A 17779-nucleotide genomic window follows, 5' to 3' on the forward strand; every position below is an offset into this window, starting at 1 on the left:
GTACAAGACAGATCAATGAATTTTAATGTAATAGTACTGAAAGTTTATAAATATAGTTTCAGAGTTGACACCAACTAAGGTTTACCCTGTGAGGTTTTAGTGTATAGTATCAAAGAAGGAGAATTACAGTACTCCTTTTTCTAACTGTTCATCTATGAGAGACCAGATTTTCTTCACGTACATCAGCCAGACCACATTTTGCAACAAATTCAAATAAAAAAAATATTTGCAAAGAAGTATGATGGCCATTGGTCAAAATCATCAAAAGGTCTGCAAATAATAAGTGCTGAAGAGGATGTGGAGAAAACGGAACTCTTTTACACTATTGGTGGAAATGTAAATTGGTATATGGAGAACAGTATAGAGCGTTTACTCAGTCGTGTCCGACTGTTTGTTACCCCATGGACTATAACCCACCAGGCTCCTCTGTCCATGGAATTTTTCAGGCAAGAATACTGGAATGGATTGCCGTTTCTTTTTCCACGGGATCTTCCTGACCCAGTGATCAGACACGGCAGGTCTCCTAGCATTGCAGGCAGAGTCTTTACTTTCTGAGGCGCGTTCCTTATGAAATGAAAAATAGAGTTAATCATATGATCCAGCAGTCTCACTCCTGGGCATATGTCCAAAAAAAAAGATGAAAACTCTAATTTTAAAAGACACATGCACCCCAGTATTCATAGCAGCACTATTCACAATCACTAAGTTATCCATAGAAGTGTTACTTATATTAACATAATAGGTTCATTGTTACTTTTTAGTGAATTAATACTATTTTTAGCCCATATCAACAAAAGTTCACTGGGAATCTCCTTATTTTTCAACATTATAACATGTTCCTGGACAGAAGATTTTTCTACCAAGGCCATGTAATTGGGAAACTGTTTTATTAAAAGGCCTGAGAACTTTTGATTCCAGTATCTAAGATTATCCTGCAGTTACAAGACAAGGAAAGAGTAGTCTTAAGTCATTTTTTTTTGTCCATGTGTAGGAGAAAACTGAAGGTGGTTATCAGTGTTAGGGTAATAATATGGTAAATCATAAATTAGAAAGTAATCTATTCCTAGAATTCAAGAATCTGTTTGCACTTTATTTTCTCTTACCTTCTTCCACCAAATATCAACTTTTCATCTTTTGGTTTCTTAAGACGGTTCATGTAATTTTCCTTCTCTTCTTCCTCTTTCTCCTGTGTCTTTCCTTTACTCCCACCAGACAGACCCTCCTGCTTGTCTCCCATATCTCACCCAGAGTAATCCTGTCAGTTTCTTTCTTCGTACTCTCCCTTAGCTCATCCCGTTATGTCCGTCCCAGCAAAACTGTTGTGCTTGCCACCCTTGGCCTTTCTTCACTGGTTACTCTCCAGTCCAGATTTTTTTTCCCATGCCTTCTTTGAAGCCCTAATTCAAATGCCTTATTGTATATATTTTCTAGTTATCATGAATGTCAGGTAAGTAAAAGGAGGATTTTTTTTTTGTCTTTTTCTTACAAAGGCCATGTAATTGGCACATTGTTATTAAATTTTGACTCAGCAGATAAATAAGCAGAGAGAGGAATGTTATAGAGGGTATTCCATTATTGGGGTGGTTAAATTCATGTGACTATGTCCTGTACTAACACTGTTTATCCCATCTACAAAATGCACAAGGATAGCCAAATGACTATGACTATGACTCTTGAGAGCATAGAGTACAGGCTATATGTGTTAAGTAACATGTTCTTGAAACTTGTTTTGTAGCAACAGAACCTCTTATGAAATGAAACCTTATTCTGAATCTGAACTCCAATGTACAAAACAGGATATTTTTTCTAGTTGAAGCCAGAGTTGGGTCTTAAAAGCACATTTCTGGCCACAACAAAACAAATGCCCCAAAGCTTGTTTTATGGAGAAAAGGAAAGGCACAGTAGAATCATTTGAGGATGGTGTCACAAAATCAAGTTTTTCATAGGTTTTTTTGGGAGAAGAAGCAGTTACACAGGAAGACGCACATATACACCTTGCTTACGGCTTTGTCCTTCGTTATCTCTTCAGGATGAAACTTGGAGTTACATGCTTGAGTCTAGCGTGTTTGAACATGCTAGTTTCTGGCATGAGATAAATAAGGCATTTATTGTATTACTTACACGTGAAGCCTCTTTACCTGAAATTCTTTATTATCTGTAACTGTGATGTTTCAGATTCAGATATGTAAATTGAGTCACTTTGAGTAAAAATCTTTTAAGAAGTGAAAATTCATTCTCATTGCAATGTATATAATTAATCTGATATCTGAAAACTTGGCAGGAGAGGGGCGATCTTATATCTAACTGAAGTTCAGGCAAAAAATCACAGTAGTATGTGTGATTTCTGTCACCAGTGAAAATCAGATACTATTGTTATTGTAGAAACCTTGTGTCCAGTCATTACTACTGATAGGTCTTATTTGTGTGTTTCAGAGGACTGTATATAATTCTAATGTCTTGTTCTAACATTCTGATCATTTTACTCTTATGTTCTTTTATGTATTAATTTTATGCATTTATAAAGGTTATTCTGCAAAGGGCCCTTAAAGGGTTGTGAGAGAACCCAACAAAAAATGATTAAAAAGTAATTTAAAAAAAGAGAAAGAACTGACCTTATAGAGACTACTAATGTGCCAGACACTGTGAGGCGATTTATTTTCTTATTTAGTTCTCAGATAGGTGTTATTATTTAGTGTTCATTGCAGAAAATACCTTACCACTGAAGAAGTTAAAGCTCAACAAGGAAAGTGAATTCCCTAGACTGATATATCCTAGAGTTCAAATCTGACATCACTTAAAGCTTGTGCTCTTTATACTCTAGTCATTGTGTATCATTGATATTTATTTATAATGTGTTGTCTTTTAATGAAGAGGAAGAAGTTGGGGGGCAGGTTGTTTACATACATGACTTTTAGGGATTTACTTCTGCCCTCATTGCCATAACCTAATTTTGCCAGTAAAATCTCCTGATTTGCTATGACTCTTAACAGATCCCCAGGGATATCGTTCAAGTACATTGGAGAGGGAATACTCTTATATAAAAGTCTTTGTAACTAACTAATTAAATTACTAAACCCTTGACTGCAAGATAATTGGTTAGGAACTGAGCAAAACCTATTTCAGCTGGGTCCTTGTATGCAGCCTTGTGATTCTGAGTGCCAGATTTTTTGATTCCCACAGGAGGGAGCCTTCTGTGTTGTGATTCTTGCCCTGCTGCTTTTCATCGTGAATGCCTGAACATTGATATCCCTGAAGGAAACTGGTATTGCAATGACTGTAAGGCAGGCAAAAAGCCACATTACAGAGAAATTGTCTGGGTAAAAGTTGGAAGATACAGGTGAGTAAGCATGAAGGAGACTGACAGTTCTTTCACCAGCCTGTGTTTCTTGTGTTTAACTTTTTAAATAAATGGCCTAATTAAAGGTTTACCCACTCCCCCATTAACTTTCCATTACAAAAGAAAAAACTATATACTAAACTATATATCATCTGTAGAGCTTTATTAATGAAAACAAACCTATAATACCACAAACAGTGAAGGTGCATCACTAACATTTTGGCATATTTACTTTCAGACACACCAATATATGCACCTTCAAAGTGACTGACCTATTGTTATTTGTACCCAGTCGTGTGTGTTGCTTTTTCTTTTTAAAATTACTTTTATAGCATATTGTTGATGTTTGGTCACTAAGTCATGTCCAGCTCTTTGTGACCCCATGAATTGCAGTATTCCTGGCTTCCCTGTCCTTCCCTATCTCCTAGAGTTTGCTCAGATTTATGTCAATTGAGTTGGTGATGCCTTCCAACCATCTCATCCTCTGTCATCCCCTTCTCCTCCTGCCTTCAATCTTTCCCAGCATTTGGGTCTTTTTGAGTAAATTGGCTCTTTGCATCAAGTGGCCAAAGTTTCAGCATCAGTCCTTCCAGTGAATATTCAGAGTTGATTTCCTTTAGGGTTGACTAGTTTGATCTTGCAGTCCACAGGACTCTGAAGAGTCTTCTCTGGCACCACAGTTTGAAAGCATCAATTCTTCAGTGCTCAGCCTTCTAATGGTTCAACTCTTTTTTTGTTGTTGTTCAACTCTTATATCTGTACATGACTACTGAAAAAAACATAGCTTTGACTATATGGACTTTTGCTGGCAAAGTGATGTCTCTGCTTTTTAACAGCTGTCTAGATTTGTCATAGCTTTTCTTCCAAAGAACAAGTGTTTTTTAATTTCGTGGCTGCAGTCTTCTGGAGCCCAAGAAAAGAAAATTTGTCACTGTTTGCACTTTTCCCCCATCTATTTGCCATGAAGTGATGGGACTGGAGGCTATGATCTTTTTTTGAATGTTGAGTTTTAAGCCAGCTTTTTCAGTCTCCTCTTTCACCCACATTAAGAGGCTCTTTAGTTCCTCTTTGTTTTCTGCCATTAAAGTACTATCATCTGCATATCTGAGCTTGTTGATGTTTCTCCCAGCAATCTTGATTCCTGCTTGTGAGTCATCCAGCCCAGAACTTCACATGATGTTGAGTGCACAAAAAATACTATAACATGCATGATTTTAGAGAAATACTTGTGTGTGTACCTCCCAGTTTAAAACAATAGCACCTTTGAGCCTCCCTCCCTGCCCCATCTGATCTTCTCTCTCCATCCCTTGAAGTAACTGCAGTACTGCATTTTGTGTTTTTTCTTTGCCTGACTATATACATTTACCATGTGTGTGTTTGATTCTGTGTGTTTTAGTCCTTTATATAAAGGAATTGTTGCCATATTTTCTTGGAGCATGTTTTTTTATTTGCTCTTTTGCTCCTTAGATATTATGGTTAGTGCAGTGCTCAAGTTCATTCATATTTCACTATTCCAGAGTGTTCCTTTATGTTTACATGCAGTGTGGTATATTTATTTATCCATTCTCATGTTTGAACTATGAACATTTTGTCAGTGTTTCTTGGTATATATGCACGGGAGTTTATTTGCCGCATTCTCACAGTAGAATAGCATTGTCTTCCTAAAGGTTGTTGTAATTTCTGTGCTTGCTTTGCCAAGCTGGTGGGGGTGGGGTATTATTTTGGGTGTTTCACTTTTGTATACTTCTAATAATTTTTCAAAGTTGACTTCTTTAAAGGCCAATTTGTATTTTGCTATATAGTGTCCCACAGCTACTTCCATCATTCCCTTAATGTTGAATATTTAAATTGTTTGCAGATTTTCATTCTTTCAGATTTTCAATGAACACTATAGTCATAAAGTTTTGTCCATGTCTCTAATTACTTCCTTTTATACATTCTTTGAAGTAGAACAGCAGTCTGAGGGCGTGTGTTTGGGTTTGTGAGCATGTGCATGAGGGTGGCATCTCCAGGATTTTGGCACATACTGCTTGTTTCTTCTCTAATTATATTGTAAGGATGCCCTGGGTCAGACATTAATGTGGGTTAGACACATTGCTATTCTTTATTCCTCTCTCCAAAGGATTGTTTTTAGTGTCTTGCAGCCTTCTAGAGGTTTTCTTCCTTGTTTTCTCATTTCCCAGGTGGTGGCCAGCTGAGATCTGCCATCCTCGAGCTGTACCTTCCAATATTGACAAGATGAGACATGATGTAGGCGAGTTCCCTGTGCTCTTCTTTGGGTCTAATGACTATCTGTGGACTCACCAGGCCCGAGTCTTTCCCTACATGGAGGGGGATGTGAGCAGCAAGGATAAGATGGGCAAAGGAGTCGACGGGACATATAAAAAAGGTAACTTTACCCTTCTTGTTTCTTGGGCCAGCATAGATCTCTGTTGCCTGAGTATCTACTCTCTGTTCTACGCTCTGGAGCAGTATGTGGCTGCAACTATAGAATTTTGCAGACGAGTTGACCCATGTAAATCAGTATTTTTGAAGCTAACCTTTACTTAACTAGAATTTCCCTAAGGGATGTTTCTTATCAGTCCTGTTTAATCAACATCCCACCAAGTAAGTACTGGAGCTTTGGAACTGTTTTATAGAATAAACACTTCAGTTTGCTTGGCAAGGACCAGAATCTCTAGCAGAGCCACATTTGTTCCAAGGAGAGGTTTTTTTGTTTTTTTTTTTTTAAGTTAAGAAGAAATAAAATTCAACCAAAATAATAGAATAATATAAGATAGTGAAAGCACATAAATGTTCTAAATCAGAGTTTTTTTTAAGCTGGCCTAGCAGTGAAGGAGAAGGGGCCAGGAGATTCTGACAACGACATCTCTCCCTATTTAATGAGTAAGAGTTGCTTTGAGAATTCAGTGAGATAATGTAAAAATCAGCCTGCAACACATAGAGTTGGTATCCCATCAATGATAATTAGCTTCTTCCTTTAGCTGTCCTTTGAAAGGCAACACAGGTATCTCTTATTATTTGAATATGCTTGAACAGTGATGTGTATTATTTTGTCTGCATAGTGAGGTGAAGAGATTCTAAGCAGGTAGAACTTCTTAGATGGGGAATGAAGATGATGTACATAAGGAACAAGTTTGACAGAAGTTTTGTTTGCCTTATATTATTTCAAGGGTCCCACTTACCTGTTGGAATGTGCTTTCTGTGCCGATATGGGTTATCAGTACTAATACTATAGGAGTTTTGGTCTTGAGCCTTAGAGTCTCAGGTGGTCAAGGACCAAGTGACCAACATCTTTGCCTGTGTAGAGCTAGCCACCATCAAGGCTAAGGGGTGAAGTTGGAGTGTAGGAAATATTACAAATCTGAGTCTGCTGAAGCTCTGCGATTCTGCCCTTTCTGTGCCTTGAACTTGGGCTGGCTGGATGCCTCTGCCTTTAAGGAACACATGGTTTTGTGGGAGGACACAGTCAAATGGTCGTTCTTTGAGAGTGTTGTGGCAGAAATGTGCATGGTATGCTGTGGGAGCCAGCGAAGAGGAAGCAAAACACTGCTAAGGATGATAGTATGGAGGTTATGGATGACTCCTTTCTTAAGTGGCGCTTTCAAGATAATTACCATTTTTTGCTTGCCAGTCCCTGTTCAAAGTTTGTTTTCCCACTTTAAGTCTTTGAGGCAACCCTATAAATTAGATGCTATTATCTTTATCTTCTAATGAGGAAACTGAGGCACATAAAAGTTAAATTGGGAAAATTCTCTGGTGTTTAGGGCAGCATGTTTTCACTGCTGAGGGGCCAAATTCAGTATCTGGTCAGGGAACTAAGCTCCTACGAACTATACGGTGTAGCCAAAAGGAAGTTTAATTTGTTGCCCAAAGTCCCTATGCCTGTAAGTGATATGGGAAGGTTTCATACTCTTAACAGTTGGACCCCAGAATCCAAACTCTTAACCACTACACTGACTGTGAAGAAGTTAACTTAAAATGTAACAAGAAGACAGCGAATGTAAAAGTGCACCTTGAGTCTAACATGATGAGTTAGTGATCTCCGAGTGTTTGGTATAGTTTAAGCATAGGCTTGGGTGAGTACCAGACTGTTTTACTGATAAGGTAGGTTAGTTACATAGTCAGAACAGAGTTTTATAAGTCTCAGTCTGAGTAGAATTTCAGGACCATAGAAAATGAGAGGCTCTATAGCCAGAAATGTCAATGAGATGGCTGTTTTACTGGTTTCAAGCAGAGATGATGTGACTGTCACAGGGACTAGTCTGTGGGGTGGAGAGGATGATGGCTACTAGATAGATAGTAAGTAGATCAGCTAGGTAGCACATGCCAAATAATAGGATGAAGGAAGGAGGGAACAGCTGCAGGGAACATAAACTCCTGGATGCTAATGAGGAAATGGAGAAAGAAAGGGTGAATCAGAGGGAAGATTTTCTTTATTGTTTCGACAGATCATGGGGAGAGCAGCAAAGAAGAAACTGGGAAATTTTGGAATTCTTCAGAGTTTTTAAACCTGAATCAAGAGTAATGAATTAAAATTTTAAGTGGAGAAGAATGAGATTCTTAGGACTTTTGTTGGACTTTTCAAATACTCCAATCTTTTAAACATATGAAAGTGCAGGCCTGGAATGAAGATGAGCTGTGAAGATCTGTCTTTTATTAGGGTTGTGTGTGTGTGTTTTAGTCACTCAGTTGTGTCTGACTCTTTGTGACCCCCATGGACTGCACCCTGTCAGGCTCCTCTGTCTGTGGCATTCTCCAGGCAAGAATACTGGAGTGGGTTGCCGTGCCCTCCTCCAAAGGATCTTCACTACTCAGGGATCAAAGCCAAGTCTCTTCTGTCTTCTGCGTTGGCAGGCGGGTTCTTCACCACTGCTGCCACCTGGGAAGCTCTGTTAGGATAATCCCTGATATTTACAGAATGAGTCTTAGAAGAGTAGGCTAAGTGTTCCAGAGAACAGATAGAAAAAGAAAACTTCAAGTTTCATTTCTTCCAAAGGAACACAGTATGTTTTCTGGATACCTATGAGGCACGTTATTTGTGGAAGCAGAAAATTGGGGTCTGAGGAAAGGAATTAGGCTTCTAGGCAGTGACATTGCTGAATGGATACATCCTGGTTGTTGTTAGATATCATATGTGAGCTTTTTCAGATTATTTAGCTATGTTTTTGTTTTGTTTTAAATTTGCCTCTGAAACTGGTTGTCCATATAGGGCCATTGAGTAATGTATGATGTTTTATTTTAATGCCATATATGAATACCCTGGGGACTATGACTTACTTGAAAATAGAAATTGTATGTATGTCTCAGATTTTTGTCTAAAACATTAATTTTCTCCAACTTATAAGGGAGAAAAGGCAAAATAACTCTACTCAGAGATAAAGTGACTGTGCTGTATGTTTTCTTAGCTCTTCAGGAAGCTGCAGCAAGGTTTGAGGAGTTGAAGGCCCAAAAAGAGCTAAGACAGCTGCAGGAAGATCGAAAGAATGACAAGAAGCCACCACCTTACAAACATATAAAGGTGAGAACAGACTTCAGGAGAGACCATGTGATGGCTTGCCCGCTTCCCACTCTTTGTTCATGGTGAGAACTGGAAGCACAAGCATAATCGCTTTTAGGTAGAGGCGTGAGCTTAAAGGAATACAAGAAAAAAGTGCCAGAGCACCATTTCTAGCACATTGTTTGTATTAATACATTATAAAATCAATTGTATGATGATACAGTTTTATTCTTGTTGCTTTGGAAAGTCTTTTCATAAAGTGAATTGGAATAGATTCTGTTCACAGTCAGCATCTTGCAGTTGGAACAGCTGGCACCAAGGACCCATGATAAAAAATGAGAAACGGCCCTGAGAGAATGTGAATAATACATATGATAATTTCTTCTGGTAGTAGCTGATACTGAAGATATTTTAGGTGACTAGTATGACTAGAATTCCCAAAGTCACAAGAATTCATGTTAAGTGGACTTAGGTATGCTAGTCTGCTTGGTAAAAGAGTCGTTGTCATTTATCTTCTGGGTCTGGTAGACCTTTTGTATTTTTATATTGTTAAGTCATTTTTATAAAGAATTTATAGAGGTAAAAATAAAGGCATAGTGAGGAACAAACTTATTAGAAATTTTAGTTAAGTATTTAGTAAGTACTAAAACATTTTTTGGAAAACCTTTTAATCAAGTTAGTTTTGGTGCTCAAATATCAGACCACATGAAAGAATGCTATAAGGTATATTAACAAAATGCAATGATTTTTTTTTGTTTCTTTTTTTTTGAGTTTCTGAAGTCTGTGGTTTTCACTTAGAGATCAATTTCACCACCATTTTTAGAATCTAGTGTGTTGAAGTGTCCCAAATATTCTGTGGTACATTCCTAAACTAAAAAACTATTTGTTATTTATGTGAAATTCAGATTCAGTTGGATGTCCTAGATTTTTACTTGCTAAACTGAGCAATCCCACTAAAGGTATACTAAAAGATATTATCTCCCATCTTCTCTGCTTTCTGGAAAGATATTATAGTACTTTGGGTAATGCATTGCAGAAACTAAACTGTGCCTGTTTCACTGTTGCGTCAGGCCTTTATGATTCTGTCATTCTTCTGCTTTTTTCTTTTTTTTTTTTTTTTGTCTTTTTTAGAATAGTTGGGAATCATCGAGTAACAAAATGGGGTGATGAAATAGTAAAGAATTATGAGATACAGGAAAAGGAAACAGTAAACATTTAGTGTTTAGAACACTAAAGTTCCATAATGAAGCTTAGATTTATAAAAGAGTATAATGGATCTGCCTGGTAGCATGCAATATATAAAGAGTTAAAATATCAATCCTTACAAATAGTTAAAACTATTGGAAAAGAAAAAAGAAACAAAACTTAAAATTGCATAGACTGAGAGTTAAATGGAGTTAATTGTTCGTGGAGTCATAACACTGAATTGTAGTTCATCCTCAAAAAAGGGGAAAGTAATTCCTGTTTCCACAGTTGTAGATGTCACACATAACATAAGTTAGGCACTTCAGGGTAGCTTGTCAACCATATTGAACCTGGGTATTGAGAGACCAACTAATGTCCTGTGTGTGATCTAATCACAAAATTTAGACACCACCTTCTTTCCTCCACCTTTAAAACAAAGATGTACTTCCAGGGAAAAGATTAAACCAGGGGTTGGTAAACTATAGTCCCAACTCTGGCCTACCATACATGGTCCAGAAAAACTTTTTTTTTTTTCTCTAACACATGAAGATTTTATGAAATTCAAATATTAGTGTCCATAAATAAAGCTTTATTGGCACACAGCCATGCTTGTTCATGTACATGTGGTCTGTTCCTTCTTTGGAGCTACAGTGACAGTTGAGCAACATACACCAGAGATCTATGTCCTGAAAACATAAAATATTTACTATCTGACCCTTTACAGAAAAGGTTTGTCAATCCCTGGCCCAGAGCGAGTGTAAATGCTACAATTATATATCTATGTTGTTCTTACTTAACAATGTATGGGGTTTTGTTCTTGCTTTATGTTATGTCAGGCAAGAAATTTATTTGAGATTAATATCAGTTTAGATCAGATGTCAGGGAAGAATGATTGAAACATACCTTTATGTAGAAAAAAGGAGTAGAATGCAACTATTTTGGATGGAGAGTGTCAGGTAAAGATAACCTTGAATCAAGGTGAGTATTCAGATGGCCCTAGGTGGGACCAGGTGATTGAGCTCAGCCCTGGTCTGCTGCCGTGGAGTTTGCCTGAGTAGGTCTGTGACTTGCAGTGGCATGTGGTGAGTGTTCCTCCGTTGACAAGCATTTACCAGTATTTTGAAGAAGCTGGGAAGAGATCTGGCAGTGAGACTTACTGTCATTTTAAGTTGTTCTGGAGAACATTTGAGGAGAGTGTATTTTTACACACAGATTGTAGATTATTCCCCCACAACAGTCTTGCAATTTAAGTCTTGCAAGTAAAAATTAACTCTTCAAATAATGCAATTCCTGAAGAATCAAATTTTACGTATAGGACAGATTTTTGAAGACTCGTGATTTGACTGTTTCCCATTGAGATAATATCAAATAGAGGAAACTCATTCCTTTAATTTTATTGAAATATAGTTGATTTACAGTGTTGTGTTAATTTCTGTCTATAGCAAAATGAATCAGTTTTATATATATAGAACATGGGTTTTCATTATGGTTTATCACAGGGTATTGAGTATCGTTCCCTGTGCTATATAGTAGAACCTTGTTGTGTATCCATTCTATATATAATAGTTTGCATCTGCTAATCCCAGACTCTCAATCCCCCACCCCTGGCTATGGAGCTGGACATGTAGGGTCTTAGTTCCCCTACCAGGGATTGAACTACCGACCCCTGCTTTGGAAGTGTTGAGTCTCCCACTGGGCCACCAGGGAAGTCCCCAGGACTCATTCTTATAGTGCACAAATCTCTCTCTATTGTGAAATGTCTACTTTTTCCCACACTGTTGTTAGTATCTAATGGCTTCAGTATCACAGCAATTGGCCTTTGTTTTACCACACTGGATATTCAGTACTAGCACCATTAAAAATGAATGCTTAGGTGACATTGCTGTAGTCTATTAAAAAGAAAGTTTTAAAATATATCTTCACATATTGGAACTCAATTACTCAGAGACTTTTTCGTATTAAAGATTTACCACTTGAGAGGGTAATTTTTTTTTTTTTTTTTCTTAATATAGCAGCTGACGTGCTGCCACCATGTGGCAATGGCGGAAACTCAAGTTTACAATTGACTTCGCTTGTTTAGTTGCTCAGTTGTATCCAACTGTTTTGTGATCCCATGGACTGTAGCCTGCCAGGCTCCTCTCTCCATGGATCTTCCAGGCAAGAATACTGGAGTGGATTGCCATTTTCTTTTCTAAGGGATCTTCCCCGACCTGAGGATGGAACTCTGGTCGCCAGAATTGGCAATCAGTTTCTTTACCACTGAGCCACCAGGGAAATCCAGGCTTGAAATTATGGATTCTTTTGAGATGATTTATTTTTAAATGTTTATTTAGACTGTGCTGGGTCTTCGTTGCTATGCAGGCTTTTCTCTGTCTTCATTATGCATGGGCTTTCTCTAGTTGGGACAAGCAGGGGCTATTCTTCCTTTCAATGTGAAGGCTTCTCACTGTGGTGGCTTCTCTTGTTTTGGAGCGTGGGCTCTAGGCTGTGTAGGTTTCTGTAGTTGTGGCACGTGGGCTCAGGAGTTGTGGCTCCCAGCTCTAGAACACAGGCTCAATGGTTGTGGTGCATGGACTTAGTTGCTCTGTGGCATGTGGGAGCTTTCCAGATTGGGGATCGAACCCATGTCTCCTGCATTGGCAGACAGATTCTTATGCACTGGGCCACTGGGGTAGCCCAGAGGTGATTTTTTTTTTTCCTATTTGTGGTATTTATATTTTATATATTGAGTGAGGCTTTAATTTTTATATCAAACTGCCTAAATTTTTATTTCTTCACCTTTTTAATTGTGGTAAAAATATAGATTACATTAAGTTTTTTTAATCTTAACCATATTTAGCTATACATTTCAGTGGCATTAAATACATTCATGTTTATAACTATTGCCATTATCTCTTTCTATCTAAGTGGTATAAGTATTTGTCTGTTTTGACTGGCTTGTTTCGTTTAACGTAATGTCCTCCAGGTTTATCCATGTTGCGTATTGTGTGTCAAATTTCCTTCACTTTTAGGCTGAATAATACTCCGTTATTTTTACCACATTTTGCTCATCCATTCATGTACTGGTGGACACTTGAGTTGTTGCCATATTTTAGATGTTGTGAATAATCCTGCTAACTCTTGATAATTTAGAATTGTGTAAAATGTGGTGTGCAGATTTAGAGAAATCTGCCTTCACAGGCCCTGAACTGTCCTGCGCTGACTTGCCTGCGTACTAGAGTGTGTGTTTCTCCTCCAGGTGAATCGGCCGATTGGCCGGGTGCAGATCTTCACCGCGGACTTGTCTGAGATTCCGCGTTGCAACTGTAAGGCCACGGACGAGAACCCCTGCGGCATAGACTCCGAGTGCATCAACCGCATGCTGCTGTACGAGTGCCACCCCACCGTGTGTCCCGCCGGAGGCCGCTGCCAGAATCAGTGCTTCACCAAGCGCCAGTATCCAGAGGTGGAGATTTTCCGCACGTTGCAGAGGGGCTGGGGTCTCCGAACAAAAACAGATATTAAAAAGGTGAGGAAACTTAATCTTCAGTTTTTTTTCTTCTTTGCAATTGCTTAATACAAGTAATTCTTCTGATTAGTATGAGAAAATCAGTCATGGAGGAACATAATGAAGTGTAAGGATTATCCTATTATAATGTCTTGCCATATCCTTCCAAAATTTAGAGACTTGTAGAATAGATGGTCTCTTTTCTGTATGCAGTTCACTTATTGATCATGTTCACTGTGAATGAGGATGAAAAAAATGAGGGAAATTCATAGAGATACTATGGTTTTATCCACTCATTTGTGGAAATCTTGGAACTTGTACTTAAGAGAGAGGATAGAAAGAGTGTGATACAGGTGTTAATCATCAACTAATGAAATAAAGTTTATTTTTACTGAGAGAAAAATAGATTTGGGGTTCATAGAACATGAAGGAAAAGAGGATTAGGTCTTCTCTAATGAAAATGCAATTACATCTTCAACTTGAAACTTGGAAGGCCCTATAAATTTCTGATAAATAGATAGTATTATACAGTCTCTGAGTGGAATAAATCATATTTGACATTTGAATATAATAAGTTTTACTCTGGTTATATTTTCTGAAGAATTTTATTGAAGTTTGTTTCTAGGAAAGGAGGTGAATATGAGTTGGTTGGTCTCTTTTAGTCATTTGCTGATTAACTATTGTATATCTCCTTTGTGCCAGGCATGTTGCTGTGTGATGCAGTGTTAAGTAAGAAAGACATGTTTCTTGCTCTCCTAAAGTTTACTTTCTAGATGGAGAGAGATATTGAACAAGTAATCACTCACTGTGGAAGCGCAAAGGGCCTGAAACTAGCTTATCTCTGAGAATATTTTAAATTGAGACTTGAAAGATAAATAGTTGTTGACTTAAGCTGGTTGAATATTTTACCATTTCGGGTAGAGGGGACAGCACATGAGAAAACCAGTATGACCGTAGTATAGTGAATCATTAGGACCGTGGTGTGAAATGTGAATGGGCAGTAGGCAGGGCATGTTCCATGAAAAAAGAATATAGTTTAGGAAAGTTGACTTTTAGGTTCTTAGACAGGTGAAGGGATAAACCGTTATAGTGGAGCCTTAGTTTACTTCAATTTTGATTGATCTTAAGGTGAATTCCAAGTTTTCTGCTGTTGGCTGTGGTAGGAGTGGGGAGATCATTCTTATTGTTAAATAGTTGAAGCATCGTATTTATGTTTTATCTTGAATAAATGAAGTGAAAGTGTTAGTTGCTCAGTCCTGTCTGACTCTTCGGGACCCCATGGTTTATAGCCCCCCCCAGGCTCCTCTGTCCATGGAATTCTCTAGGCAAGAGTATTGGAGTAGCCATTCCCTTCTCCAGGGGATCTTCCTGATCCGGGGATCAAACCTGGTTCTCCTGCATTGCATGCAGATTCTTTGCCATCTGAGCCACAACCTTTGCTAAGTACAAAAGTACAGAGTGAAGTCACTCAGTCACGTCCGACTCTGTGATTCCATAGACTGTAGCCTACCAGGCTCCTCCATCCATGGAAGTTTCCAGGCAAGTGTACTGGAGTGGGTTGCCATTTCCTTCTCCAGGGGATCTTCCCAACCCAGGGATTGAAACTGGGTCTCCTGCATTGCAGACAGACACTTTACCATCTGAGCTACCAGGGAAGCTTTTGTGAATCTGTTAACTGTCTTTAATTCTTTAAAAATAAGGTATACCTATGAACACAGTTGGCACTTTTTGCCATTTAAGTCATTTCTCGTTCCAGGGTGAATTTGTGAATGAATATGTGGGTGAGCTAATAGATGAAGAAGAGTGCAGAGCTCGAATCCGTTACGCCCAAGAACATGATATCACTAATTTTTATATGCTAACCCTAGACAAAGTAAGTAATGGGAAGTGCTGTTTCCACTGTTACAAGGTTGTTTGTAATTAGTGCTGTCCCGGCTATTCTGTGTAGGCATGTCATACACTGCATAAAACAGTGTCTTTCCCCCATGTTCATAGGGATTGCTTGATCAGGGTCTGGAGTTGGATAAGGTTAGTCATTTCTAGCTGTACATCCATGGGCAAAAGGCACTAAAACTGCTTTTCAACTGTCCAACATAGGTTTGGAATGAGTTCTTTTAGTGTTTTTCCTATAAGATTAAAACTTGAAGCCAGAAAAATAATAATTATTTTACTGTTTATTTTACAGATTGAAACACTGATTTGTTAATATTTAGTTAGTACATTGAGAAAGTCGTTGACTATAGAACTCATCTTACAAACCCAAGTTAGCTCTCCAATTATGAGAATTTCTGATGAGTTGTGTTTCATTGGTGTCTAGAATTATATTTGGGATTTATTTTTTTTTTCCCTATATGCATTTCCAACATGTTTTATTTATTTCTTTTTAAAATTTTATTTTTTTAAATATTTTATTGAATATAGCTGATTTACAGTAGTGTGTTAATTTCTGCTGTACAGCAGAGTAATTCAGTTATACATATCATATCTTTTCCATTATGATTTATCACTGGGTATTAAATATAGTTTCCTATGCTGTATATAGTAGGACCTTGTTTATGGGATTTATTTCTAATTCTGGCATCCTAATGCATTTTGTTTCCGTGTACACTGAGATTCCCCTTTGTTCGTGAGTATTGGGTTCTGTTAGGTTCCCCTTGTCCCCAGCTTTTATAATAGACTTTTCTTAGTGTGAAACTTTGTATTTACCCAGTTGTACTTTGATAATTTGTGAGATCCTCAGCTTTAGGTTTTCTGATCATTTGGGATGAGGTCTGGATGTCATTATTAAAATCTTAGGTGATTACTAATGTATAGCCAGGGTTCAGAAGAGGATACAAGAAGTTACTGCTTCTAGGATGGAGCTCCTCAAACTTCAGCATAATCCTAACCACCTAGAGGGCTTGTTATTACATAGATTGCTGGGCCTCAGAGTTCCTGCTTTAGTATCTCTGAAGTGCCACCAAAGACTGCGTTTTTAGTGGATTCCAAGGTGGTGATACTAGTGCTAGTCTAGGCACTACATTCTGGAAGAGTCAAAGTTTACAAATAGGAACTCCAGCTTATTAAAATACTCTAATTTTACTCAGTAATAGTGGAGGTCTGCTGAATAGCATCTCTTGGAATTCTAGGACCGGATTATTGATGCTGGCCCCAAAGGAAACTATGCTCGATTCATGAATCATTGCTGCCAGCCTAACTGTGAAACACAGAAGTGGTCTGTGAATGGAGACACCCGGGTTGGCCTTTTTGCCCTGAGTGACATTAAAGCAGGTAAGACTCATTTAAGGATTTTGGAACCAGGACTAGGACTTCAGTTTTTATTATCTAAAAACCGCATTTGTCCTGTAATCCAAAATGAGGCTGCAAACCCCTGAGGACACAAGGAGACTATCTTGGTGGTGCCTGGCAAGTACCAGGTCTGTTCTTATTGGTGGTGGAATGGTAAGACACATGTAACCTGAAATATACCATTTTAGACATTTTTAAGTGTGCTGTTCAATGGCATTAAGTCCATTCACATTGTTGTACAACCATCACTACCATCCATCTCCAGCACTTTTTGTTTTCCTGAACTGGGGATACCCATTAAACAAAAACTCCCTCTTTCCCCACTCTCCCAGCCTCTAGGGACCACCATTTTACCTTCTGAGTCTGGTTTTTTAGCTGCTCTAGGAATCTCATGTCAGTGCAGTCATATAATACTTGTTTTGTTGGGACTGACTCATTTTATTTAGCCTGATGGTTTAGTCATGCTCTCCAGGCACACCATGCGGCTTGCGGGATCTTAGCTCTCCAACCAGGGATTGAACCTGGGGCCATGACATTGAAAGCACTGAGTCCTAACCACTGAAGTGCCAGAGAATTCCCTGTATGGTTTTAAAGGAATAAATTTCCAGACCTTTCCATAACTTAAATGAACTCCATAAAAATTGGGCTGCCTTAAAAATCGTTAGCAGTCAAGGTCTCCTTTCACAGTTGACTTTCATCCATTTTGTAAACCAAATAGCCACCTCTCACCCCTTTGAATTTTATGGTTTATGAGCCCAAGGATAAGGAAAAACAAAATCCCTCACCTCTTGGGTGTCAAAGAACTGGACATTTGGAGAGTGCACGTTTATGTTGTGACTGGCCTAGATGCCCTTGCCTCTGAGAGTTCAGAGTGCAGAAGTGAGGTGGTTGTGTTCAGCACAATATTAAGATGTTTAGTTAAACTGAAAGTATATCTGGTGAGGCTGAGAGGTTTGAAAGTAAATGTATATGATGGATATTT

The 17779-nt window shown here is 38.3% G+C and overlaps 1 protein-coding gene across 6 annotated transcripts in view; it reads left to right on the forward strand.

Annotated features, from left to right (window-relative positions):
• NSD1 (nuclear receptor binding SET domain protein 1) overlaps positions 1–17779 on the forward strand; it is a 144549-nt gene that overhangs the window by 114063 nt on the left and 12707 nt on the right. For all 6 annotated transcript variants that reach the window (XM_065918262.1, XM_065918258.1, XM_065918260.1 and 3 more), the window contains 6 exons: positions 3181–3337; positions 5521–5726; positions 8746–8858; positions 13261–13530; positions 15266–15382; positions 16638–16779. In XM_065918262.1, the coding sequence (XP_065774334.1) occupies positions 3181–3337; positions 5521–5726; positions 8746–8858; positions 13261–13530; positions 15266–15382; positions 16638–16779 (1005 nt within the window). The remainder of the gene's footprint in view (positions 1–3180; positions 3338–5520; positions 5727–8745; positions 8859–13260; positions 13531–15265; positions 15383–16637; positions 16780–17779) is intronic.

The sequence above is a fragment of the Muntiacus reevesi genome, chromosome 1 (genome assembly GCF_963930625.1).
Source record: "Muntiacus reevesi chromosome 1, mMunRee1.1, whole genome shotgun sequence".
In the NCBI taxonomy this organism is placed as follows: Eukaryota; Metazoa; Chordata; class Mammalia; order Artiodactyla; family Cervidae; genus Muntiacus; species Muntiacus reevesi.